The following is a 27,395-nucleotide window of genomic DNA, read 5'->3' as shown; positions in this document are numbered from 1 at the left end:
TTTTCTGTGATTGTGGATTTGGGGTTTTCATGAGCTGTAAACCATAATCATCACAATTATGACAAATCACGGCTTGAACTATCTTGCTTTGCATGTAATGAGTCTATCTCATATATTAGTTTCACCTTTTAAGTTGCATTAGTGAAATAAATTAACTTTTGCACGATATTCTAATTTTTTGAGTTTCACCTGTACAATGATGGGTATTGCTCAGAAAGGTCTATTTACATACGGTGACCATCCATACCAGATTTTCCGGGAAGGTCCTGGATTTTGACCCTCTGTCCCTAACTTCAAAGGAACAATTCGAAACACCCAATTTAGCTCCAGTGTCCCTAATTGTCCAGAATTGTGGCTGCATGAAATTACCATACAGTGCTAGTACTATACAATCTACTGAAGCGCAGTGCGGTCACAACTGTCAATCACCACCGCAGCGGTGATAATATTTTAGCATCCCCCACAGACACCACCCACACCTGTCAGTCATATTCAGCCCACAGTGACCTCATCACAGAGTAGGCAGGCAAGCATCAGAGTCTGGGGCGGACCTAGGAGTGATCTCGGGAGGAACTGGGAACTGAGATCTCTCCAGTAGGCTAGCAGACGGCGGTGATGCCATTAAAGGCGGAGTTGGCAGGAGAGATCACTGCACCTTTAGTTTTTCTTCCCACAGTCTCCAGCAAGTATTGAATGTGTAGGTTGTGTGCAGTGATTTATGGTTACAGACTCAGCTTTGGCAGCAATTTGTTAAGCCTCTCAGCCTCAGCACCATAGTGTGTGTGTGTGTGTGTGTGTGTGTGTGTGTTTGCACGCCAATCATTCCTCTGTCTGTGTTTGGCTTAATTTTTGGGGGGAAAATTCACCATTGATTGTGAGTTTATCCACTTGCACCCTGCCTGACGCCGACATACATGGCCAGGAAATCAGGGTAGCAGGCTGAAGATAGGCTTGCAACAATAACTATTTATATATGGATGCATATTAATATTTTTTTTTTATTTTATTTTAAATATTAGGCTCCTTAAATTCAAAAGAGGGTAATACTTAACTTGATTCATAATATTTTTACTCCTCATCAAAGGGGTTTTATTTTTTGTTAAAAAAATATTTGTGGCTCCTTACCATATTGGGGTTAACTGTACAAAAACAAATTTATAAATTTTTACTCCTTATCATAGGGGTTTTCTTCTTAAAAATATTTGTAGCTCCTTACAATAGGGGTTAACTGCAGACGTTTATCATTTTTACTCCTTATCATAGGCGTTTTCTTAAAATATTTGTGGCTTAATAATTATATATAAACTCATTTTAGATTTGTCTGATTTTAAAAGGATTTGTGTGCCTTCCAGTTCCTACCATAGCATTTAATAAACATATCCAGTCATTTTATGTTTCTCATTCTTTGAACACATTTGTCAGCAGTTCCTATGATATTCTTTAAAAGTATAAAAATAAGCAGTCATTTCATATTTATATACGTGTATAAAAATGGCATCAAAGTAGCATAAGTGCAGCTTTAATAAACAGCTACAAAAGGAATTTCCATTCATCTAAAATACCTGTATATCAGACTCTGATGTAAGATGCAACACATATGCATCTTGGGCCCGATCCAATATGTAGCGTCGCCTGCAAAAGCCAGCGACGCCAGATTTTGCGCGATTTTGGTATTACATATACGGCGTAGCATACAAGTTACGGCCGTATATTTAACCCGTCGCTCGCAATTTTTACTCCCATAGGCTAACATGGGACCGCGTCGTAAGTCGGTATCCAATATCCAGCGCAAGGCCTTATGTGGCGAAAATGGAGAAATCTTACTCCATTTTCACCTCGCCATAAAATGCAGCCGTAGCAGGCCTTGCGTTGAGTATGGGAGCACCGTAACTCCATAAAATGCCTGCAAAAATAAACTAACACCTAACGCATGCGCAATGTCTATCTACCTGTCAACCGCAATCCCCCACCGCAATAACTAATAAACTGTATTAACCCCAAAACCGCCATAGCCCACATAGCCTATTAAATGTATTAACCCCTAATCTGCCCCCGCCAACGTCGCAGCCACTATAATAAAGTTATTAACCCCTAAACCTAAGTCTAACCCTAACCCCCCAACTTAATTATTATTTAAATAAATCTAAATAATATTACTATTAACTAAATTATTCCTATTTAAAACTAAATACCTATAAAATAAACCCTAAGATAGCTACAATATAATTAATAATTAAATTGTAGCTATTTTAGGATTTATTTTTATTTTACAGGCAACTTTGTATTTATTTTAACTAGGTACAATAGCTATTAAATAGTTAATAACTATTTAATGGCTACCTAGTTAAAATAATTACAAATTTACCTGTAAAATAAAACCTAACCTAAGTTACAATAACACCTAACACTACACTATCATTAATTAAATTAATTAACTACAATTAGCTAAAATTAAATACAATTAAATAAAATAAACTATAGTACAAAAAAAAACACTAAATTACAGAAAATAAAAAAAAAATACAAGAAGTTTAAACTAATTACACCTAATCTAAGCCCCCCAAAATAATAAAATTCCCTACCCTATACTAAATTACAAATAGCCATTAAAAGGGCTTTTTGCGGGGCATTGCCCCAAAGTAATCAGCTCTTTTACCTGTAAAAAAAGAAATACAACCCCCCCACATTAAAACCCACCACCCACACCCAACCTTACTCTAAAACCCACCCAATCCCCCCTTAAAAAAACCTAACACTACCCCACTGAAGATCACCCTACCTTGAGCCGTCTTCACCCTGCCGGGCAGAAGTCTTCATCCGATCCGGGCACAAGTGGTCCTCCAGCCGGGCAGAAGTCTTTATCCGATCAGGGCAGAAGAGGTCCTCCATCCATGCAGAAGTCTTCATCCAAGCGGCATCTTCTATCTTCTTCCATCCGGAGTGGAGCGGAGCGGATCCATCTTGAAGACATCCGACGCGGAGCATCCTTCCTGGCCGACGGACTAAAGACGAATGAAGGTTCCTTTAAATCACATCATCCAAGATGGCGTCCCTTGAATTCCGATTGGCTGATAGGATTCTATCAGCCAATCGGAATTAAGGTAGGAAAAATCCTATTGGCTGATGCAATCAGCCAATCGGATTGACCTCACATTCTATTGGCTGTTCCAATCAGCCAATAGAATGCAAGCTCAATCCTACTGGCTGATTGGATTAGCCAATCGGATTGAACTTCAATAATTAGGCTTATTGCGTTGTGGGGGGTTGTCAGTCTAGGGGTTAATACATTTATTATTAGTAGTGAGAGGGGGGATTGTGGATATAGGGGTTTTGCGTGTCGGGCTATTTTTGGGAGGCAGGTTAGACTGTTACGGGAGATTTGATATTTCCTTTAGTTTTCTTAGGCGCCGGCAGTTTCTAAAGTGCCGTAAGTCACTAGCGACTCCAGAAATTTGTAGTTACGCTCATTTCTGGACATCGCTAGTTTATCAGACTTATGGCACTTTAGGAACTGCCGGCGGGGTATATGTAATACCCCGATGTGCGAGGTGAAATTACAGGCGGCGCAGGTTCCCACGCTTGCGCCGAAACCTACGCCGTATATCAGATCGCGCCCCTAGTTTTTCCATCAGTCATAGTGGACGTGGATATTAAAGTCACATACAAAATGATAAACACAAAAAAACAATTTCTGCATCTAGCTCGTCATTAACAACTATTTTTAGACATGATAAATTTAAATATAGAGCAGGCAATTTTAAGCAACTTTCTAATGTACTCCTATTATCATTTTCTCCTGTTAAGTGTAGTCAGTCCACGGGTCATCCATTACCTATGGGATTATAACTCCTCCCTAACAGGAAGTGCAAGAGGATCACCCAAGCAGAGCTGCTATATAGCTCCTCCCCTCTACGTCATACCCAGTCATTCTCTTGCACCTAACTAATAGATAGGACGTGTGAGAGGACTGTGGTTATTAAACTTAGTTTTTATCTCTTCAATCAAAAGTTTGTTATTTTAAACGGCACCGGAGTGTGTTGTTTTTTCTCAGGCAGTATTAGAAGAAGAATCTACCTGAGTTTGTGTATGATCTTAGCGGACGTAACTAAGATCCATTTGCTGTTCTCGGCCATTCTGAGGAGCGAGGTAACAGGGAACAGGGGACAGCGGGCAGGGTTCGCCTGCAAAGAGGTATGTTGCAGTATATTATTTTCTAAGGAATGGAATTGACTGAGAAAATACTGCTAATACCGATATAATGTGAGTACAGCCTTAAATGCAGTAGTAGCAACTGGTATCAGGCTGATATGTATGTATGTTGGCAATGAAGTATTTCTGGGGAATGGCACTTCACTAAGAAAATACTGTATACATATATCTTATAGCCTTTCTGCAGTGAAAGCGACTAGCAACAGGCTTTTTAATAACACTTCATATGTTTATATTTAAAACGTTTACTGGCATGTTAATCGTTTTCTCTCTGAGGTACTTGGTGAAAAATTTTATGGGCATTATTTTCCACTTGGCTGTCGTTTGTTTTGAATAAAATCAGTTTACTGAGCTTCCCCACTGTTGTATTATGAGTGGGAGGGGCCTATTTTGGCGCTTTTCTGCGCAGTAGAAATTCAGTCACAAGTCTTCCTTGTTCTCCCTGCATGATCCAGGACGTCTCTACAGAGCTCAGGGGTCTCCAAAACTAGTTTGAGGGAGGTAATCACTCACAGCAGACCTGTGAGACTGTGCTTTGACTGTGATAAAAACGTATATATATTTTATTTGTTATCCGTTTTTTGGTATTAAGGGGTTAATCATCCATTTGCTAGTGGGTGCAATCCTTTGCTAAATTAATGCATTTCATGTGAAAAATTGGTTGCTATAACTAACCCGGTTCATTGTTATTTCAACTGTGACAGTTTTGTGTGCTTCTTAAAGGCACAGTAACGTTTTTTATATTGCTTGTAAATTTATATTGAAAAGTATTTTCCAAGCTTGCTAGTCTAATTGCTAGTTTGTTTAAACATGTCTGACACAGAGGAATCTCTTTGTGCAATATGTTCAAAGTCCAATGTGGAGCCCAATAGAAATTTATGTACTAATTGCCTTGATGCTACTTTAAATAAAAGCCAATCTGTACATGTTAAGAAAAAATTCACCAGACAACGAGGGGGAAGTTATACCGACTAACTTGCCTCACGTGTCAGTACCTGCATCTCCCGCTCAGGAGGTGCGTGATATTGTAACGCCAAGTACATCAGGGCGGCCATTACAAATCACTTTGCAAGACATGGCTAATGTTATGACTGAAGTTTTATCTAAATTGCCAGAACTTAGAGGTAAACGCGACCACTCTGGGGTGAGAACAGAGTACGCTGATAATATTAGAGCCATGTCTGATACTGCGTCACAAGTGGCAGAACATGAAGACGGAGAGCTTCATTCTGTGGGTGACGGATCTGATCCAAATAGACTGGACTCAGACATTTCAAATTTTAAATTTAAGCTTGAAAACCTCTGTGTATTGTTAGGGGAGGTATTAGCGGCTCTGAATGATTGTAACACGGTTGCAATCCCAGAGAAATTATGTAGGCTGGATAGATACTATGCGGTACCGGCGTGTACTGACGTTTTTCCTATACCTAAGAGGCTTACAGAGATTATTACCAAGGAGTGGGATAGGCCCGGTGTACCTTTTTCCCCCCCTCCTATATTTAGAAAAATGTTTCCAATAGACGCCACCACACGGGACTTATGGCAGACGGTCCCTAAGGTGGAGGGAGCAGTTTTTACTCTGGCTAAGCGTACCACTATCCCGGTGGAGGATAGCTGTGCCTTTTCAGACCCAATGGATAAAAAGTTAGAGGGTTACCTTAAGAAAATGTTTACTCAACAAGGTTTTATATTACAACCCCTCGCATGCATTGCGCCTGTCATGGCTGCGGCGGCATTCTGGTTTGAGTCTCTAGAAGAGACCATTAGCTCAGCCCCATTGGATGAAATTATAGACAAGCTTAGAGTCCTTAAGCTAGCTAATTCATTTATTTCTGATGCCGTAGTACATCTAACTAAGCTTACGGCTAAGAATTCCGGATTTGCCATTCAGGCGCGCAGAGCGCTGTGGCTAAAATCCTGGTCAGCCGACGTGACTTCTAAATCTAAATTGCTTAACATACCTTTCAAGGGGCAGACATTATTCGGGCCCGGTTTGAAAGAAATTATAGCGGACATTACTGGAGGCAAGGGCCATGCCCTGCCTCAAGACAGAGCCAAACCAAGGGCTAGACAGTCTAATTTTCGTGCCTTTCGTAACTTCAAGGCAGGAGCAGCATCAACTTCCTCCGCTCCGAAACAGGAAGGAACTGTTGCTCGCTTCAGACAGGGCTGGAAACCTAACCAGACCTGGAACAAGGGCAAGCAGGCCAGAAAACCTGCTGCTGCCCCTAAGACAGCATGAAGTGAGGGCCCCCAATCCGGAAACGGATCTAGTAGGGGGCAGACTTTCAATCTTCGCCCAGGCTTGGGCAAGAGATGTCCAGGATCCCTGGGCATTAGAGATCATATCTCAGGGATATCTTCTGGACTTCAAAGCTTCTCCTCCAAAAGGGAGATTTCATCTTTCAAGGTTGTCAACAAACCAGATAAAGAAAGAGGCGTTTCTACGCTGTGTACAAGATCTTTTACTAATGGGAGTGATCCACCCGGTTCCGCGGTCGGAACACGGACAAGGGTTTTACTCAAATCTGTTTGTGGTTCCCAAGAAAGAAGGAACCTTCAGACCAATCTTGGATTTAAAGATCCTAAACAAATTCCTAAGAGTTCCATCGTTCAAAATGGAAACTATTCGGACAATCTTACCCATGATCCAAAAGGGTCAGTACATGACCACAGTGGATTTAAAGGATGCCTACCTTCACATACCGATTCACAAAGATCATTACCGGTACCTAAGGTTTGCCTTCCTAGACAGGCATTACTAGTTTGTAGCTCTTCCCTTCGGGTTAGCTACTGCTCCAAGAATCTTTACAAAGGTTCTGGGCTCTCTTCTGGCGGTTCTAAGACCGCGAGGAATATCGGTAGCTCCGTACCTAGACGACATTCTGATACAAGCGTCAAGTTTCCAAACTGCCAAGTCTCATACAGAGTTAGTACTGGCATTTCTAAGGTCACATGGGTGGAAAGTGAACGAAGAAAAGAGTTCTCTATTACCACTCACAAGAGTTCCCTTCTTAGGGACTCTTATAGATTCTGTAGAAATGAAGATTTACCTGACAGAGGACAGGTTAACAAAGCTTCTAAATGCTTGCCGTGTCCTTCATTCCATTCCACACCCGTCAGTGGCTCAATGCATGGAGGTAATCGGCTTAATGGTAGCGGCAATGGACATAGTACCCTTTGCACGCCTGCATCTCAGACCACTGCAATTGTGCATGCTAAGTCAGTGGAATGGGGATTACTCAGATTTGTCCCCTATGCTGAATCTGGATCAAGAGACCAGAGATTCTCTTCTATGGTGGCTCTCTCGGCCACATCTATCCAAGGGGATGCCCTTCAGCAGGCCAGATTGGACGATTGTAACAACAGACGCCAGCCTGATAGGTTGGGGCGCTGTCTGGAATTCCCTGAAGACTCAGGGATCATGGACTCAGGAGGAGAGTCTACTTCCCATAAATATTCTGGAATTAAGAGCAGTTTTCAATGCCCTTCTGGCTTGGCCTCAGTTAGCAACTCTGAGGTTCATCAGGTTTCAGTCGGACAACATCACGACTGTGGCTTACATCAACCATCAGGGAGGGACAAGGAGTTCCCTAGCGATGATGGAAGTCTCAAAGATAATTCACTGGGCAGAGTCTCACTCTTGCCACCTTTCAGCGATCCACATCCCAGGCGTGGAGAACTGGGAAGCGGATTTTCTAAGTCGCCAGACTTTTCATCCGGGGGAGTGGGAACTTCATCCGGAGGTCTTTGCCCAAATACTTCGGCGGTGGGGCAAACCAGATCTGGATCTCATGGCGTCTCGCCAGAACGCCAAACTTCCTTGTTACGGATCCAGGTCCAGAGACCCGGGAGCGGTTCTGATAGATGCTCTGACAGCAACTTGGGCCTTCAACATGGCTTACGTGTTTCCACCCTTCCCGATGCTTCCTCGATTGATTGCCAGGATCAAACAGGAGAGTGCATCGGTGATTCTAAAAGCGCCTGCATGGCCACGCAGGACCTGGTATGCAGATCTAGTGGACATGTCGTCCTGTCCACCATGGTCTCTACCTCTGAGACAGGACCTTCTGGTGCAGGGTCCTTTCAAACATCCAAATCTAATTTCTCTGAGGCTGACTGCATGGAGATTGAACGCTTGATTCTATCAAAGCGTGGATTCTCGGAGTCAGTGATTGATACCTTAATACAGGCTAGGAAGCCTGTTACCAGGAAAATTTACCATAAAATATGGCACAAATACTTGCATTGGTGCGAATCCAAGAGTTACTCATGGAGTAAGGTTAGGATTCCTAGGATATTGTCTTTTCTACAAGAAGGTTTAGAAAAGGGTTTATTCGCTAGTTCGTTAAAGGGACAGATCTCAGCTTTGTCCATTCTTTTACACAAACGTCTGTCAGAAGTTCCAGACGTTCAGGCTTTTTGTCAGGCTTTGGCCAGGATTAAGCCTGTGTTTAAAACTGTTGCTCCGCCATGGAGCTTAAACTTAGTTCTTAACGTTTTACAGGGTGTTCCGTTTGAACCCCTTCATTCCATTGATATCAAGCTTTTATCTTGGAAAGTTCTGTTTTTAATGGCTATTTCCTCGGCTCGAAGAGTCTCGGAATTATCGGCCTTACATTGTGATTCTCCTTATCTGATTTTCCATTCAGACAAGGTAGTTCTGCGTACTAAACCTGGGTTCTTACCTAAGGTAGTCACTAACAGGAATATCAATCAAGAGATTGTTGTTCCATCATTGTGCCCTAACCCTTCTTCAAAGAAGGAACGACTTCTGCACAATCTGGACGTTGTCCGTGCCCTGAAATTTTATTTGCAGGCAACTAAAGATTTTCGACAAACTTCTTCCCTGTTTGTCGTTTATTCTGGACAGAGGAGAGGTCAAAAGGCTTCGGCTACCTCTCTCTCCTTCTGGCTTCGTAGCATAATACGTTTAGCCTATGAGACTGCTGGACAGCAGCCTCCTGAAAGAATTACAGCTCATTCTACCAGAGCTGTGGCTTCCACTTGGGCCTTTAAAAATGAGGCCTCTGTTGAACAGATTTGCAAGGCTGCGACTTGGTCTTCACTTCACACTTTTTCCAAATTTTACAAATTTGACACTTTTGCTTCTTCGGAGGCTATTTTTGGGAGAAAGGTTCTTCAGGCAGTGGTTCCTTCCGTGTAAAGATCCTGCCTTTCCCTCCCGTCATCCGTGTACTTTTAGCTTTGGTATTGGTATCCCATAGGTAATGGATGACCCGTGGACTGACTACACTTAACAGAAGAAAACAAAATTTATGCTTACCTGATAAATTCCTTTCTCCTGTAGTGTAGTCAGTCCACAGCCCGCCCTGTTTTTCATGGCAGGTCTAAATTTTAAATTATACTCCAGTCACCACTGCACCCTATAGTTTCTCCTTTCTCGTTTGGTTTTCGGTCGAATGACTGGGTGTGACGTAGAGGGGAGGAGCTATATAGCAGCTCTGCTTGGGTGATCCTCTTGCACTTCCTGTTGGGGAGGAGTTAATATCCCATAAGTAATGGATGACCCGTGGACTGACTACACTACAGGAGAAAGGAATTTATCAGGTAAGCATAAATTTTGTTTTTTCTTAGTTCTCTTGGTATCTTTAGTTGAAAAAGTAGGAATGTAAGCTTATGAGCCGGCCCATTTTTGGTTCAGCACACTGGATAGCGCTTGCTGATTGGTGGCTACATTTAGTATTTTTCTACTTCAATTGTCACTGCAGCTTGAGGGGAAATACTTACTAGGGTTATTCCACTTAGCAATAGTATTGATTTTCCATTCAAAAGACTGCAATGTTGATAGTTTATTGGGTGTCCTGAAATTTTGGTCTGAGGTCTCTTGAATTTGGGTTTTGGAAATCTGGTCACCTTAATTTGCAGGCTTTAAACAGCCACCATTTACTTCTAGTGCTTATATAACATCTTTAACCAAAATGTGAGCTGGAAAAGTGGATTATAAAGATGCAGGGGAACTGAGATAGAGTGCTAGCAGATGTTGTGTTTTGTGGGCAGAACTAGGTGGGGTGGACATTCCGGGAGTTTGACTAAGCGGGAAGGATAAGTAGTGAGGAAAGAGAAATTTCAATCACCCACTCGGCCCAAAAGGCACAAGAGATTGTTTGTTTATGTAGCCCTGTAGGACCATCGCTCACAGTGAGGGCCATCTTACTTAAAACTCACCTATAATTCATCTTACTCTCATCTAGTGCCCTTCTCAGCAATGCCAATGCAGTGGCTAAAACATAGGACACGATTCTCTAAAACTTGCTGGCATGATATTACGCCAACCCTGGTTTTTGTAGACCTCACTGAATTCTCTTAAAAAAGGAAAATGAGCCAAGAGATCCTTACAAGCTGCCTCTCATAGAAAGTAATGAGGTTCTCTGGAATTAATTAATTTTGCAGCAGAAGCAAATTAAAAGGAATATTTTACGGTGAAAATTTCAAAGCACATCGATGAATTACATCTTTGAATAAAAACATATTTGCAATATACATGTATTGGCAAAAATACTTCTAGTAAAGTTATCACTGTTTTAGTATTAACATTTTTCTCTGCATGTGAAGCATAGCTAGATATTCTCAGTACACCAACATTTTAAATACTGTAGCTGCTCAAAGTGCCAGTGGGTATTGCATCATGTCAGCAATTAACACAAGTACTATGGTGGCTCCTCTTATAAACTGTCCAACCCACAGACTGTGGGTGGTGGTAATAAGACCAAAGTGTCCCCATTTGTAAGCAGACAATACAGTTTTCAGAAAAGCAGTGCATGAAGGTCACCATTTTGTCCCTTTCAAGTGAATTTTGACATCTAGTCAGGTTTTGTCTTTGCCAATAATGGCTTTCTAAATAGATTACTCACAATGCACACTGGGTAACTATTTAAATAATTGTTTTCTATTTAAACATGTCAAAATGCAGTCTTTGGTACTTATAAGTTCTTTCAAATATTGTTTTTATTTAAACATGTTAATACGCAAAATATGCTGTTCAATGGTTGCCTATTCAAATGTGTACAAACAGAATATACGTTTAAAAGGAACCCAGTGGAGGGATTAGCAAAGAGTTTTTAGCAGATGAGGAGGTACAATGTATCTGAAAGAGGCACTCAACAGAGAGGATAGAGTTGCAGTATTGAGACAGTAGACTAGAATCTTAATTGTGTCTTGTGTGAGGAAGTAGTGATCTGTACAGATCATTTTAAGGTGGACGCTCAAGAATTGTACAAGGATTGGATGTGGGAAGTGAATGGAATTTCTTAGTCAAATCTGACTTTAAGCAGTGCAATATACAGTTATTGAACTTGGAGGCATAGAGGTATATTGGATTAAAAGGAACAGTTTAAGATAATAAGCTTGGGATAATGAGAAGACATGAGTAAAACGAGAGTGACAGGAGTGAACAAGGACTAGGATAGGTCTAATGCAAATGGGCAGATTTGAGTGTCACCATTATATAGACTATACTGGAACCCATAGGGCTTTATAAGGGAACTAAGGGAAGATTCCTACATACAAAGAACAAAGCCCTGTGGGACCCTGACAGAGAATAATAAAGTGGCAGATGATGTACCAGAGAAGGATACACTAAAGTGATGGTTAGATATATAAAAAGAACAATAGCGCGGTGCCACTTATGCCAAAGTATCAGAGAGATTGGAGAAGAATATTAAAGGCTGAAAATACATTTATAGGTGTTAACAGAGAAAAATGGCTATAAGATTTGACTGTAAGTATGTAATTTGTCAACTTAATCAATGCAGTTTCTATTGAGTGTTAGGGAGCAAAATACAGATTGCACAGAGAGTATGTGCATATTTATATGGCAGGATCAAGAATGGCTGCTTATGAATAGCTGTGACTAATTCATATCTAACAGTTGAGGAAAACCCACCGGTTTTAAAGAGGCAGTCTAGTCCAAAAAAACTTTCATAATTCAGATACGGCATGTAATTTTAAACAATTTTCCAATTTACTATTATCACCAATTTTGATTTGTTCTCTTGCTATTCTTAGTTGAAAGCTAAACATAGGAGGTTCTTATGCAAATGTCTAAGCCCTTGAAGGCCGTCTCTTCTCTCAGGGCATTTGGACAGTTTTTCACCACTAGAGGGTGTTAGTTCATGTTTGTCATATAGATAACACTGTGCTCACGCACGTGGAGTTCCTATGAGCCAGCACTGATTGGCTAAAATGCATGTCTGTCAAAAGAACTGAAATAACGGGGCAGTTTGCAGAGGCTTAGAAACAAGATAGTCACTGAGGTAAAAAACATAATTTATGCTTACCTGATAAATTCCTTTCTCCTGTAGTGTAGTCAGTCCACGGGTCATCCATTACTTATGGGATATTAACTCCTCCCCAACAGGAAGTGCAAGAGGATCACCCAAGCAGAGCTGCTATATAGCTCCTCCCCTCTACGTCACACCCAGTCATTCGACCGAAAACCAAACGAGAAAGGAGAAACTATAGGGTGCAGTGGTGACTGGAGTATAATTTAAAATTTAGACCTGCCATAAAAAAAAGGGCGGGCCGTGGACTGACTACACTACAGGAGAAAGGAATTTATCAGGTAAGCATAAATTATGTTTTCTCCTGTTAAGTGTAGTCAGTCCACGGGTCATCCATTACTTATGGGATACCAATACCAAAGCTAAAGTACACGGATGACGGGAGGGACAGGCAGGATCTTTATACGGAAGGAACCACTGCCTGAAGAACCTTTCTCCCAAAAACAGCCTCCAAAGAAGCAAAAGTATCAAATTTGTAAAATTTGGAAAAAGTATGAAGAGAAGACCAAGTTGCAGCCTTGCAAATCTGTTCAACAGAGGCCTCATTCTTAAAGGCCCAAGTGGAAGCCACAGCTCTAGTAGAATGAGCTGTAATCCTTTCAGGAGGTTGCTGTCCAGCAGTCTCATAGGCTAAACGTATTATGCTACGAAGCCAAAAGGATAGAGAGGTAGCAGATGCTTTTTGACCTCTCCTCTGTCCAGAATAAATGACAAACAGGGAAGAAGTTTGGCGAAAATAGTTGCCTGTAAATAAAATTTCAGGGCACGGACTACGTCTAGATTGTGCAGAAGTCGTTCCTTCTTTGAAGAAGGGTTAGGGCACAATGATGGAACAACAATTTCTTGATTGATATTCTTGTTAGTGACTACCTTAGGTAAGAACCCAGGTTTAGTACGCAGAACTACCTTATCTGAATGAAAAATCAGATAAGGAGAATCACAATGTAGGGCTGATAACTCAGAGACTCTACGAGCCGAGGAAATAGCCATTAAAAACAGAACTTTCCAAGATAACAGCTTGATATCAATGGAATGAAGGGGTTCAAACGGAACACCCTGTAAAACGTTAAGAACTAAGTTTAAGCTCCACGGTGGAGCTACAGTCTTAAACACAGGCTTAATCCTAGCCAAAGCCTGACAAAAAGCCTGAACGTCTGGAACTTCTGACAGACGTTTGTGTAAAAGAATGGACAGAGCTGAGATCTGTCCCTTTAAAGAACTTGCAGATAAACCCTTTTCTAAACCTTCTTGTAGAAAAGACAATATCCTAGGAATCCTAACCTTACTCCATGAGTAACTCTTGGATTCGCACCAGTGTAAGTATTTACGCCATATCTTATGGTAAATTTTCCTGGTAACAGGTTTCCTAGCCTGTATTAAGGTATCAATTACTGGCTCCGAAAATCCACGCTTTGATAAAATCAAGCGTTCAATTTCCATGCAGTCAGCTTCAGAGAAATTAGATTTTGATGTTTGAAAGGACCCTGAATTAGAAGGTCCTGTCTCAGAGGCAGAGACCAAGGTGGACAGGATGACATGTCCACTAGATCTGCATACCAGGTCCTGCGTGGCCACGCAGGCGCTATTAGAATCATCGATGCTTTCTCCTGTTTGATCCTGGCAATCAAACGAGGAAGCATCGGGAAGGGTGGAAACACATAAGCCATCCTGAAGGTCCAAGGTGCTGTCAAAGCATCTATCAGGACTGCTCCCGGGTCCCTGGACCTGGACCCGTAACAAGGAAGCTTGGCGTTCTGGCGAGACGCCATGAGATCCATATCTGGTTTGCCCCAACGTCGAAGTATTTGGGCAAAGACCTCCGGATGAAGTTCCCACTCCCCCGGATGAAAAGTCTGGCGACTTAGGAAATCCGCCTCCCAGTTCTCCACTCCTGGGATGTGGATCGCTGACAGGTGGCAAGAGTGAGACTCTGCCCAGCGAATTATCTTTGATACTTCCATCATCGCTAGGGAACTCCTTGTCCCTCCTTGATGGTTGATGTAAGCCACAGTCGTGATGTTGTCCGACTGAAACCTGATGAACCTCAGAGTTGCTAACTGAGGCCAAGCCAGAAGGGCATTGAGAACTGCTCTCAATTCCAGAATGTTTATTGGAAGGAGACTCTCCTCTTGAGTCCATGATCCCTGAGCCTTCAGGGAATTCCAGACAGCGCCCCAACCTAGTAGGCTGGCGTCTGTTGTTACAATTGTCCAGTCTGGGCTGCTGAAGGGCATCCCCCTGGACAGATGTGGCCGAGAAAGCCACCATAGAAGAGAATCTCTGGTCTCTTGATCCAGATTCAGCGTAGGGGACAAATCTGAGTAATCCCCATTCCACTGACTTAGCATGCACAATTGCAGCGGTCTGAGATGCAGGCATGCAAAAGGAACTATGTCCATTGCCGCTACCATTAAGCCGATTACCTCCATGCATTGAGCCACTGACGGGTGTTGAATGGAATGAAGGACACGGCAAGCATTTAGAAGCTTTGTTAACCTGTCTTCTGTCAGGTAAATTTTCATTTCTACAGAATCTATAAGAGTCCCCAAGAAGGAAACTCTTGTGAGTGGTAAGAGAGAACTCTTCTCCTCGTTCACTTTCCACCCATGCGACCTTAGAAATGCCAGTACTAACTCTGTATGAGACTTGGCAGTTTGGAAGCTTGACGCTTGTATCAGAATGTCGTCTAGGTACGGAGCCACCGAAATTCCTCGCGGTCTTAGTACCGCCAGAAGAGAGCCCAGAACCTTTGTAAAGATTCTTGGAGCCGTAGCCAACCCGAATGGAAGAGCTACAAACTGGTAATGCCTGTCTAGGAAGGCAAACCTTAGATACCGGTAATGTTCTTTGTGAATCGGTATGTGAAGGTAAGCATCCTTTAAATCCACTGTGGTCATGTACTGACCTCTTTGGATCATGGGTAAGATTGTCCGAATAGTTTCCATTTTGAACGATGGAACTCTTAGGAATTTGTTTAGGATCTTTAAATCCAATATTGGTCTGAAGGTTCCCTCTTTTTTGGGAACCACAAACAGATTTGAGTAAAACCCTTGTCCGTGTTCCGACCGCGGAACTGGGTGGATCACTCCCATTAGTAAAAGGTCTTGTACACAGCGTAGAAACGCCTCTTTCTTTATCTGGTTTGTTGACAACCTTGAAAGGTGAAATCTCCCTTGTGGAGGAGAAGCTTTGAAGTCCAGAAGATATCCCTGAGATATGATCTCCAACGCCCAGGGATCCTGGACATCTCTTGCCCAAGCCTGGGCGAAGAGAGAGAGTCTGCCCCCCACTAGATCCGTTTCCGGATCGGGGGCCCTCACTTCACGCTGTCTTAGGGGCAGCAGCAGGTTTTCTGGCCTGCTTGCCCTTGTTCCAGGTTTGGTTAGGTTTCCAGCCTTGTCTGTAGCGAGCAACAGCTCCTTCCTGTTTTGGAGCAGAGGAAGTTGATGCTGCTCCTGCCTTGAAGTTACGAAAGGCACGAAAATTAGACTGTCTAGCCCTAGGTTTGGCTCTGTCTTGAGGCAGGGCATGGCCTTTACCTCCCGTAATATCAGCGATAATTTCTTTCAAACCGGGCCCGAATAAAGTCTGCCCCTTGAAAGGTATGTTAAGTAATTTAGATTTAGAAGTTACATCAGCTGACCAGGATTTTAGCCACAGCGCTCTGCGTGCCTGAATGGCGAATCCGGAATTCTTAGCCGTAAGTTTAGTTAAATGTACTACGGCATCAGAAATAAATGAATTAGCTAGCTTAAGGGTTTTAAGCTTGTGTGTAATCTCATCTAATGGCGCTGAGTCAAGGGTCTCTTCCAGAGACTCAAACCAAAATGCTGCCGCAGCCGTGACAGGCGCAATGCATGCAAGGGGTTGCAATATAAAACCTTGTTGAACAAACATTTTCTTAAGGTAACCCTCTAACTTTTTATCCATTGGATCTGAAAAGGCACAGCTATCCTCCACCGGGATAGTGGTACGCTTAGCTAAAGTAGAAACTGCTCCCTCCACCTTAGGGACCGTTTGCCATAAGTCCCGTGTGGTGGCGTCTATTGGAAACATTTTTCTGAATATAGGAGGGGGTGAGAAAGGCACACCGGGTCTATCCCACTCCTTAGTAACAATTTCAGTAAGTCTCTTAGGTATAGGAAAAACGTCAGTACTCGTCGGTACCGCAAAATATTTATCCAACCTACACATTTTCTCTGGGATTGCAACTGTGTTACAATCATTCAGAGCCGCTAACACCTCCCCTAGCAATACACGGAGGTTTTCCAGCTTAAACTTAAAATTTGAAATGTCTGAATCCAGTTTATTTGGATCAGATCCGTCACCCGCAGAATGAAGCTCTCCGTCCTCATGTTCTGCAAATTGTGACGCAGTATCAGACATGGCCCTAGCATTATCAGCGCACTCTGTTCTCACCCCAGAGTGATCTCTTTTACCCCTAAGTTCTGGCAATTTAGACAAAACTTCAGTCATAACATTAGCCATGTCTTGTAGAGTGATTTGTAATGGCCGCCCTGAGGTACTTGGCGTTACAATATCACGCACCTCCTGAGCGGGAGATGCAGGTACTGACACGTGAGGCAAGTTAGTCGGCATAACTTCCCCCTCGTTGTCTGGTGAATGTTGCTTAACATGTACAGATTGACTTTTATTTAAAGTAGCATCAATGCAATTAGTACATAAATTTCTATTGGGCTCCACCTTGGCTTTTGAACATATTGCACAAAGAGATTCCTCTGTGTCAGACATGTTTAACAAACTAGCAATTAGACTAGCAAGCTTGGAAATACTTTTCAACTAAATTTACAAGCAATATGCAAAACGTTACTGTGCCTTTAAGAAGCACAGAAAAACTGTCACAGTTGAATAACAATGAACCGGATTAGTTATAGAAACCAATTTTCACAGCAAAAGCATAAATTTAGCAAAGGATTGCACTCATTAGCAATGGATGATTAACCCTTAATATCAGAAAAAAACGTATAACAATTGAAAATATAAGCGTTTTTATCACAGTCAAAGCACAGTCTCACAGGTCTGCTGTGAGTGATTACCTCCCTCAAAACAAGTTTTGAAGACCCCTGAGCTCTGTGGAGACGTCCTGGATCATGCAGGGAGAAAAAGGCAGACTGTGACTGAATTTCTGATGCGTAGTAAAAGCGCCAAAATAGGCCCCTCCCACTCACAATACAACAGTGAGGGAAGCTCAGTAAACTGTTTTAATTTAAAACAAACGACAGCCATGTGGAAAATAACGCCCAAAACTATTTTTCACCAAGTACCTCAGATAATTAAACGATTTAACATGCCAGCAAACGTTTAAAATCTAATTTATGAAATGTCATTAAAAGCCTGCTGCTAGTCGTTCACACTGCAAGTTGGGCTAAAAGTTATATGCATACAGTATTTTCCCAGTGAAGTGCCATTCCCCAGAAATACTTAAGTGTAAACATACATACATATCAGCCTGATACCAGTTGCTACTACTGCATTTAAGGCTGTACTTACATTATATCGGTATTAGCAGTATTTTCTCAGTCAATTCCATTCCTTAGAAAATAATATACTGCAACATACCTCTTTGCAGGTGAACCTGCCCGCTGTCCCCTGATCTGAAGTTACCTCACTCCTCAGAATGGCCGAGAACAGCGAATGGATCTTAGTTACGTCCGCTAAGATCATACAAAAAACAGGTAGATTCTTCTTCAAATTCTGCCTGAGAAGAAAACAACACACTCCGGTGCCGTTTAAAATAACAAACTTTTGATTGAAGATATAAAAACTAAGTTTAATCACCACAGTCCTCTCACACATCCTATCTATTAGTTGGGTGCAAGAGAATGACTGGGTGTGACGTAGAGGGGAGGAGCTATATAGCAGCTCTGCTTGGGTGATCCTCTTGCACTTCCTGTTGGGGAGGAGTTAATATCCCATAAGTAATGGATGACCCGTGGACTGACTACACTTAACAGGAGAAAGTGTATTATTATAACTGTGTTGGTTATGCAAAACTAGGGAATGGGTAATAAATGGATTATCTATCTTTTAAAACAATAAAAATTCTGGTGTAGACTGTCCCTTTAAATGTAAAGATTACATGTGTGTGTAAGAAGTGGTGAAAAGTAGATGAAAGGGAGGTCAGCAGTTCTGAAGTAATAGTATTGAGGGGACAAGTAGTAACATGGGAGGATGATTAGAGGGTAGATTGCCTTGGCAGGTCTTAGTTGTTAATAATAATCTGTGAGGAAGTAGTAATGGGAGGGAGGGTGGGCAGAAGAGGGTATTATAATTGGAGACTATGGGGCCCGATTTATCAAGGGCCGACAAGGCTTGCCGGAAACAGCAGTTATGAAGCAGCGGCCTTAAGACCGCTGCTCCTTAACAGGTCCGCTGCCTCTAAGGCTGCGGACATCAATCTGCCCGATCCTATACGATCGGGTTGATTGACATCCCCTGCTAGCAGCGAATCTGCAGGGGGCGGCATTGCACAAACAGTTCACCAGATCCGATTGTGCAATGATAAATGCCGAACAGTGTATGCTGTCGGCATTCAGCGATGTCTGTCAGACATTATCATGTCGGACAGACATTGATAAATCGGCCACAAAAAGTTAAGGATACAAAGACAAAAGTAGGAAGAGTTGAAAACTAGTCGAGCTTTAAGAGGTTAAAAGCTTAGTAGGACTACAGTATAAAATTATATAGAAAATCAGCCAGTGTGCAAGATTTTCATTAGTGGTGCTCAGTAATATTGGGACATTTTTATGAACAGAATTATGGATGAGTGCACAATTCGCAAACAATAGCAAAAGGAACCATTTTCAAGGGCTGTTGTGAGTTATTTTAGTGTAAAACAGAACAACTGTGTATTAAGATGAAATCAGCACAGTGTCTATCATTCTGAATGGGTGATTCAGTTCATTGTGATAGGCCATAGGGGGAGTTAAGTTGGAGAAGCTTTCGTACTTCAAGTATAGTGGGACATGCTCTCATGTTACATGCACTTGCTTTTTTAGAAGATTCAATACAATTTGCAGATATAGCCATACTTGTGGATCTACTGTTGATGTTTCTGTAGTGGAACTACCAACAGGGATGTTAAAATCACCAAGAATAAGGGAAGGTGCGTCAAAAGAGAAAAAAAAGGCAGCCAGGCAGCAAAGTGATAGTAAAATGAAGTTGTAACTAAAAGGGGGCAATATATATCAGCTATGCATAGAGCGAGAGGGGGAAGGAGAAGAATGTGAGATGGGTAATAGGGTATATGAGTGCAGTGAGGACAGAATAGAATAGTAACACCACCTCCTTGTCTGCTACCAAACCTACGATTGTGGCTGAATTGAAAGCCCCCAAATGATAGTTTAGCAGAGGAGGCAGTGTCTCAGGGTGACAGACAGGTTTCAGATAAAGCCAGGAGGCTGGGGGAGAGGGAGATAAAATATTTGAGTTTCTCAGTGAATTTGTCTGCAACAGGAACAGGTTGGAGTCACACACAGTATAGTAAAACGTACCATGAACTATAATTTGTGGAATGTACACAGTAAGTGGTCATCATAAGCAACATACAGTGTAAACTCCAGTAATAAACTGAGATAAGGGGTTTTATAGACTGAGGTATTATAGAATTTGACAAATACATTACTTAGTCCCTTAGAAATATATTTCAGTGAGTCGTTTTCCTAATGACCCCTCAAATAATGTCCTACACAGTTTACAGTTTTTTATCCAAACCTATTTGCTACGAGACTTCAGCAGGCTTAATCCCACGCAATAGGCTGAATAACCAACACCCACAAATTACAAAACCAATAGAAGTATTGAAACCATTGACATACCAGTTCCATTAGATGCTGAAGCTGACCTATTTCCTCTGGCAAGGTTCCAAGCCTATTATTACTTGCAATTAGGACTTTTAGAGGAAGACCACATAGGCAGGCTGGCAAAGAAGAAAGCTGATTTCGACTGCAACAGAGAAGAAAACAATAGCATTTAATGCCAAACTATAATTTGCTTAAGTGATTCACAGAGACTTTAAAAAAGAACTGCATGCTCCCTTGTGTTTTGTGTTGTAAAAAGTGCAGCTGAATTATGTCCAAAAGAAAGAGGGCTGTACAAAAAGCTCGGTTCGCAGCCAGATCTCTGTATACATGGAAATGAATGTGTGGGAGGAAGAAAAGCGTACAAAAATGACTTGCACAAGCTTTTTTAATTAATGCACGGGGCTAAATTCCTTGTGGACTAACCACTGAAAACTGGCTGACAACATGAAATACTAACAGTGACCCCTGTAACCTTAAGTAACATCCCAAGACATTTCCGTGTACTCTTTAAATATTTTTTACCCAACTGTTTTTAATTCAATGCACAATGACTTGCTTAACAAACATTCATTCGCAATAAAGAAGAAAATGCTAAACAAAGAGCTGGCTGTCATTACACTGGAGCAGGAATCCCCAGGTTTTGCTTTTTTACATAAAAAATAACTTTACCTTGGCTTATTTTGCTATATACATAGTTCACTGAGCTACCCTCCCCATGGTCATGAAGTACTTTTTTTGAGCTTCCTTTTATGTGTTCCCGGTGACTTGTTATATCAGCTGCAGAAAACTGTATGTGAGATTGCTCCTTTAGCTTTGTTTTCATATTGTATTAAATAGCCGGCTGTGCTCATTGAAGCCACCAACCATTTCTCCCAAGAACATGCCCAGTCTTAGCATATTATAGATTAGCCATATCTGTAGGAATGTGAAAAAGAGAAAATCTACAAAAGATCCTCTACTGTCAAATGTATTTGGAGTGTTTACAGGTGACAATGGTTTGCTCTCTGCCTTTGAAGATATCTGTATATAACATAATTTATGTAAGAACTTACCTGATAAATTCATTTCTTTCATATTAGCAAGAGTCCATGAGCTAGTGACGTATGACGTATGGGATATACATTCCTACCAGGAGGGGCAAAGTTTCCCAAACCTTAAAATGCCTATAAATACACCCCTCACCACACCCACAATTCAGTTTAACGAATAGCCAAGAAGTGGGGTGATAAGAAAAAAGTGCGAAAGCATATAAAATAAGGAATTGGAATAATTGTGCTTTATACAAAAAAATCATAACCACCACAAAAAAGGGCGGGCCTCATGGACTCTTGCTAATATGAAAGAAATGAATTTATCAGGTAAGTTCTTACATAAATTATGTTTTCTTTCATGTAATTAGCAAGAGTCCATGAGCTAGTGACGTATGGGATAATGACTACCCAAGATGTGGATCTTTCCACACAAGAGTCACTAGAGAGGGAGGGATAAAATAAAGACAGCCAATTCCTGCTGAAAATAATCCACACCCAAAATAAAGTTTAATGAAAAACATAAGCAGAAGATTCAAACTGAAACCGCTGCCTGAAGTACTTTTCTACCAAAAACTGCTTCAGAAGAAGAAAATACAACAAAATGGTAGAATTTGGTAAAAGTATGCAAAGAGGACCAAGTTGCCGCTTTGCAAATCTGATCAACCGAAGCTTCATTCCTAAACGCCCAGGAAGTAGAAACTGACCTAGTAGAATGAGCTGTAATCCTATGAGGCGGAGTCTTACCCGACTCAACATAGGCAAGATGAATTAAAGATTTCAACCAAGATGCCAAAGAAATGGCAGAAGTTTTCTGGCCTTTCTAAAACCGGAAAAGATAACAAATAAACTAGAAGTCTTTCGGAAAGACTTAGTAGCTTCAACATAATATTTCAAAGCTCTAATAACATCCAAAGAATGCAACGATTTCTCCTTAGAATTCTTAGGATTAAGACATAATGAAGGAACCACAATGTCTCTACTAATGTTGTTGGAATTCACAACTTAGGTAAAAATTCAAAAGAAGTTCGCAACACCGCCTTATCCTGATGAAAAATCAGAAAAGGAGACTCACAAGAAAGAGCAGATAATTCAGAAACTCTTCTGGCAGAAGAGATGGCCAAAAGGAACAAAACTTTCCAAGAAAGTAATTTAATATCCAATGAATGCATAGGTTCAAATGGAGGAGCTTGAAGAGCCCCCAGAACCAAATTCAAACTCCAAGGAGGAGAAATTGACTTAATGACAGGCTTTATACGAACCAAAGCTTGTACAAAACACTGAATATCAGGAAGAATAGCAATCTTTCTGTGAAAAAGAACAGAAAGAGAAGAGATTTGACCTTTCAAGGAACTTGCGGACAAACCCTTATCTAAACCATCCTGAAGAAACTGTAATATTCTCGGTATTCTAAAAGAATGCCAAGAAAAATGATGAGAAAGACACCAAGAAATATAAGTCTTCCAGACTCTATAATATATCTCTCTGGATACAGATTTACGAGCCTGTAACATAGTATTAATCACAGAGTCAGAGAAACCTCTTTGACCAAGAATCAAGCGTTCAATCTCCATACCTTTAAATTTAAGGATTTCAGATCCTGATGGAAAAAAGGACCTTGAGACAAAAGGTCTGGTCTTAACGGAAGAGTCCACGGTTGGCAAGAGGCCATCCGGACAAGACCCGCATACCAAAACCTGTGAGGCCATGCCGGAGCTACCAGCAGAACAAACGAGCATTCCTTCAGAATCTTGGAGATTACTCTTGGAAGAAGAACTAGAGGCGGAAAGATATAGGCAGGATGATACTTCCAAGGAAGTGATAATGCATCCACTGCCTCCGCCTGAGGATCCCGGGATCTGGACAGATACCTGGGAAGTTTCTTGTTTAGATGAGAAGCCATCAGATCTATTTCTGGAAGTTCCCACATTTGAACAATCTGAAGAAATACCTCTGGGTGAAGAGACCATTCGCCCGGATGCAACGTTTGGCGACTGAGATAATCCGCTTTCCAATTGTCCATACCTGGGATATGAACCGCAGAGATTAGACAGGAGCTGGATTCCGCCCAAACCAAAATTCGAGATACTTCTTTCATAGCCAGAGGACTGTGAGTCCCTCCTTGATGATTGATGTATGCCACAGTTGTGACATTGTCTATCTGAAAACAAATGAACAACTCTCTCTTCAGAAGAGGCCAAGACTGAAGAGCTCTGAAAATTGCACGGAGTTCCAAAATATTGATCGGAAATCTCACCTCCTGAGATTCCCAAACCCCTTGTGCCGTCAGATACCCACACAGCTCCCCAACCTGTAAGACTTGTATCTGTTGAGATTATAGTCCAGGTCGGAAGAACAAAGAAGCCCCCTGAACTAAACGATGGTGATCTGTCCACCATGTCAGAGAGTGTCGTAAAATCGGTTTAAAGATATTAATTGAGATATCTTTGAGTAATCCCTGCACCATTGGTTCAGCATACAGAGCTGAAGAGGTCGCATGTGAAAACGAGCAAAGGAGATCGCATCTGATGCGGCAGTCCTAAGACCCAACATTTCCATGCATAAGGCTACCAAAGGGAATGATTGTGACTGAAGGTTTCGACAAGCTGATATCAATGTTAAACTTCTCTTGTCTGACAAGGACAGAGTCATAGACACTGAATTTATCTAGAAACCTAAAAAGGTTACCCTTGTCTGAGGAATCAATGAACTGATTGGTAAATTGATCCTCCAACCATGAACTTGAAGAAACAACACAAGTCGATTCGTATGAGATTCTTCGAAAATGAGAAGACTGAGCAAGTACCAAGATATCGTCCAAATAAGGAAATACCAAAACCCTATTCTCTGATTACAGAAAGAAGGGCACCGAGAACCTTTGAAAAAAATTCTTGGAACTGAGGCTAGGCCAAACGGTAGAGCCACAAAACTGGTAATGCTTGTCTAAAAAGAGAATCTCAGACACTAAAAGTGATCTGGATGAATCGGAATATGCAGATACACATCCTGTAAATCTATTGTAGACATATAATGCCCTTGCTAAACAAAAGGCAGGATAGTCCTACAGTAACCATCTTGAATGTTGGTATCCTAACATAACGATTCAATAATGATAGATCCGGAACTGGTCTGAAGGAATTGACCTTCTTTGGTACAATGAAGAGATAAAATAAAACCCCAGCCCCTGTTCCAGAACTGGAACTGGCATAAATACTCCAGCCAACTCTAGATCTGAAACACATTTCAGAAATGCTGAGCCTTTGCTGTGTTAACTGGGACACGGGAAAGAAAAGAATCTCTTAGCAGGAGGCCTTAACTTGAAGCCAATTCTGTACCTTTCTGAAACAATGTTTCTGAAACCAGAGATTAAGAACGGAATTGATCCAAATTTCTTTGAAGAAAACGTAATCTGCCCCATACCAGCTGAGCTGGAATAAGGGCCGCACCTTCATAGGTACTTAGGAGCTGGCTATAGGTTTCTATAAGGCTTGGATATATTCCAAACTGGAAATAGTTTCCAAACTGATACCGCTCCTGAGGATGAAGGATCAGGCTTTTGTTCCTTGTTGTGAGGAAAGGAACGAAAATGATTATTTACCCTGGAAAGAAAGGGAAAGCAAAGTTGACTTAGAAGACATGTCAGCATTCCAAGTTTAATCCATAAAGCTTTTCTAGCTAAAATAGCTAGAGACATATACCTGACATCAACTCTAATGATATCAAAAGATGGTATCACCAATAAAATTATTAGCATGTTATAGAATAATAATAATGCTATAAAATTATGATCTGTTACTTGTTGCGCTAAAGCTTCTAACCAAAAAGTTGAAGCTGCAGCAACATCCGCTAAAAATATAGCAGGTCTAAGAAGATTACCTGAACATAAGTAAGCTTTTCTTAGAAAGGATTCAATTTTCCTATCTAAAGGATCCTTAAATGAAGTACTATCTGCCGTAGGAATAGTAGTACATTAGCAGGAGTAGAGACAGCCCCATAACCTTAGGGATTTTTGTCCCAAAAAACTCTAATCTGTCAGATGGCACAGGATATAATTTGCTTAAACGTCTAGAAGGAGTAAATAAATTACCCAAATTATTCCATTCCCTGGAAATTACTTCAGAAACAGCATCAGGGAGATAAAACACTTCTGGAATAACTACAGGAGATTTAAAAACCTTATTTAAACGTTTACATTTAGTATCAAGAGGACCAGAATCCTCTAATTCTAATGCAAATAACACTTCTTTAAGTAAAGAACGAATAAATTCCATCTTGAACAAATACAAAGATTTATCAGCATCAACCTCTGAGACAGAAACCTCTGAACCAGAAGAACCATTATCAGTATCAGAATGATGATGTTCATTTAAAAATTCATCTGAAAAAAGAGAAGTTTTTAAAAGACTTTTATGTATACTACAAGGAGAAATAACAGACATAGCCTTTTTAATGGATTTAAAAAATAAAATCTCTTATGTTATCAGGAACACTCTGAAAATTAGATGTTGACGGAACAGCAACAGGTAATGTAACAGTACTAAAGGAAATTTTATCTGCATTAATAAGTTTTGACATGACATGCAATACAAATAACAGCTGGAGAAACAGATACCAAAAGTTTATAGCAGATACACTTAGCTTGGTAGCTCCAGCACTGTGCAGTGATTTTCCTGAAGTATCTTCTGACTCAGTTGCAACGTGGAACATCTTGCAATATGTAAAAGAAAAAAACAACATATAAAGCAAAATTGATCAAATTCCTTAAATGACAGTTTCAGGAATGGGAAAAAAATGCTAGTGAACAAGCTTCTAGCAACCAGAAGCAATAAATAATGAGACTTAAATAATGTGGAGACAAAAATGACGCCCATATTTTTTAGCGCCAAAAAAGACGCCCACATTATTTGGCGCCTAAATGCTTTTGGCGCCAAAAATGACGCCACATCCGGAACGCCGACATTTTTGACGCAAAAAAACGTCAAAAAATGACGCAAATTCCGGCGACACGTATGACGCCGGAAACAGAAAAAAAAATTTTGCGCCAAAAAAGTCTGCGCCAAGAATGACGCAATAAAATGAAGCATTTTCTGCCCCCGCGAGCCTAACAGCCCACAGGGAAAAAGTCAAATTTTTTAAGGTAAGAAAAAATGATTAAAACAAATGCATTTATCCCAAATATGAAACTGACTGTATGAAAAATAAGGAATGTTGAACATTCTGAGTCAAGGCAAATAAATGTTTGAAGACATATATTTAGAACTTTATAAATAAAGTGCCCAACCATAGCTTAGAGTGTCACAGAAAATAAGATTTACTTACCCCAGGACACTCATCTACATGTTTGTAGAAAGCCAAACCAGTACTGAAACGAGAATCAGCAGAGGTAATGGTATATATAAGAGTATATCGTCGATCTGAAAAGGGAGGTAAGAGATGAATCTCTACGACCGATAACAGAGAACCTATGAAATAGACCCCGTAGAAGGAGATCACTGCATTCAAATAGGCAATACTCTCCTCACATCCCTCTGACATTCACTGCACGCTGAGAGGAAAACCGGGCTCCAACTTGCTGCGGAGCGCATATCAACGTAGAATCTAGCACAAACTTACTTCACCACCTCCATCGGAGGCAAAGTTTGTAAAACTGAATTGTGGGTGTGGTGAGGGGTGTATTTATAGGCATTTTAAGGTTTGGGAAACTTTGCCCCTCCTGGTAGGAATGTATATCCCATACGTCATACGTCACTAGCTCATGGACTCTTGCTAATTACATGAAAGAAATGTAAATACTACAGATGAACAATTTCTGCTCTGTTTTCATGCAAGTATCATATCACGCCTTCCAATGTTTAGAAAAGCAAGGTTTTGTGGGCACTGTCTAGATGACTTGGAGGTGTGGATTTAAAGTGACATAATACCCAATATGCTAAATCACTTGAACGTGAAACAGTGTAACTGTAAAAAGCAGACAAGAAAATCTCAAATGAACACCTGGAACATAATTTTACCACAACAATTGTTCAGCTCAC

The 27,395-nt window shown here is 41.1% G+C and overlaps 1 protein-coding gene across 1 annotated transcript in view; it reads right to left on the bottom strand.

The window, feature by feature from the left end:
* Positions 1–27,395, bottom strand: part of LRCH1 (leucine rich repeats and calponin homology domain containing 1) — a 476,896-nt gene that overhangs the window by 208,745 nt on the left and 240,756 nt on the right. The window contains exon 3 of the mRNA XM_053708012.1: positions 20,351–20,477. Coding sequence (XP_053563987.1) covers positions 20,351–20,477 — 127 coding nt within the window. The remainder of the gene's footprint in view (positions 1–20,350; positions 20,478–27,395) is intronic.

The sequence above is a fragment of the Bombina bombina genome, chromosome 3, assembly GCF_027579735.1.
Source record: "Bombina bombina isolate aBomBom1 chromosome 3, aBomBom1.pri, whole genome shotgun sequence".
Lineage (NCBI taxonomy): Eukaryota > Metazoa > Chordata > Amphibia > Anura > Bombinatoridae > Bombina > Bombina bombina.
Note: the sequence above shows the minus strand (reverse complement) of the source record. Positions and strands in the feature narration are given on the sequence as shown.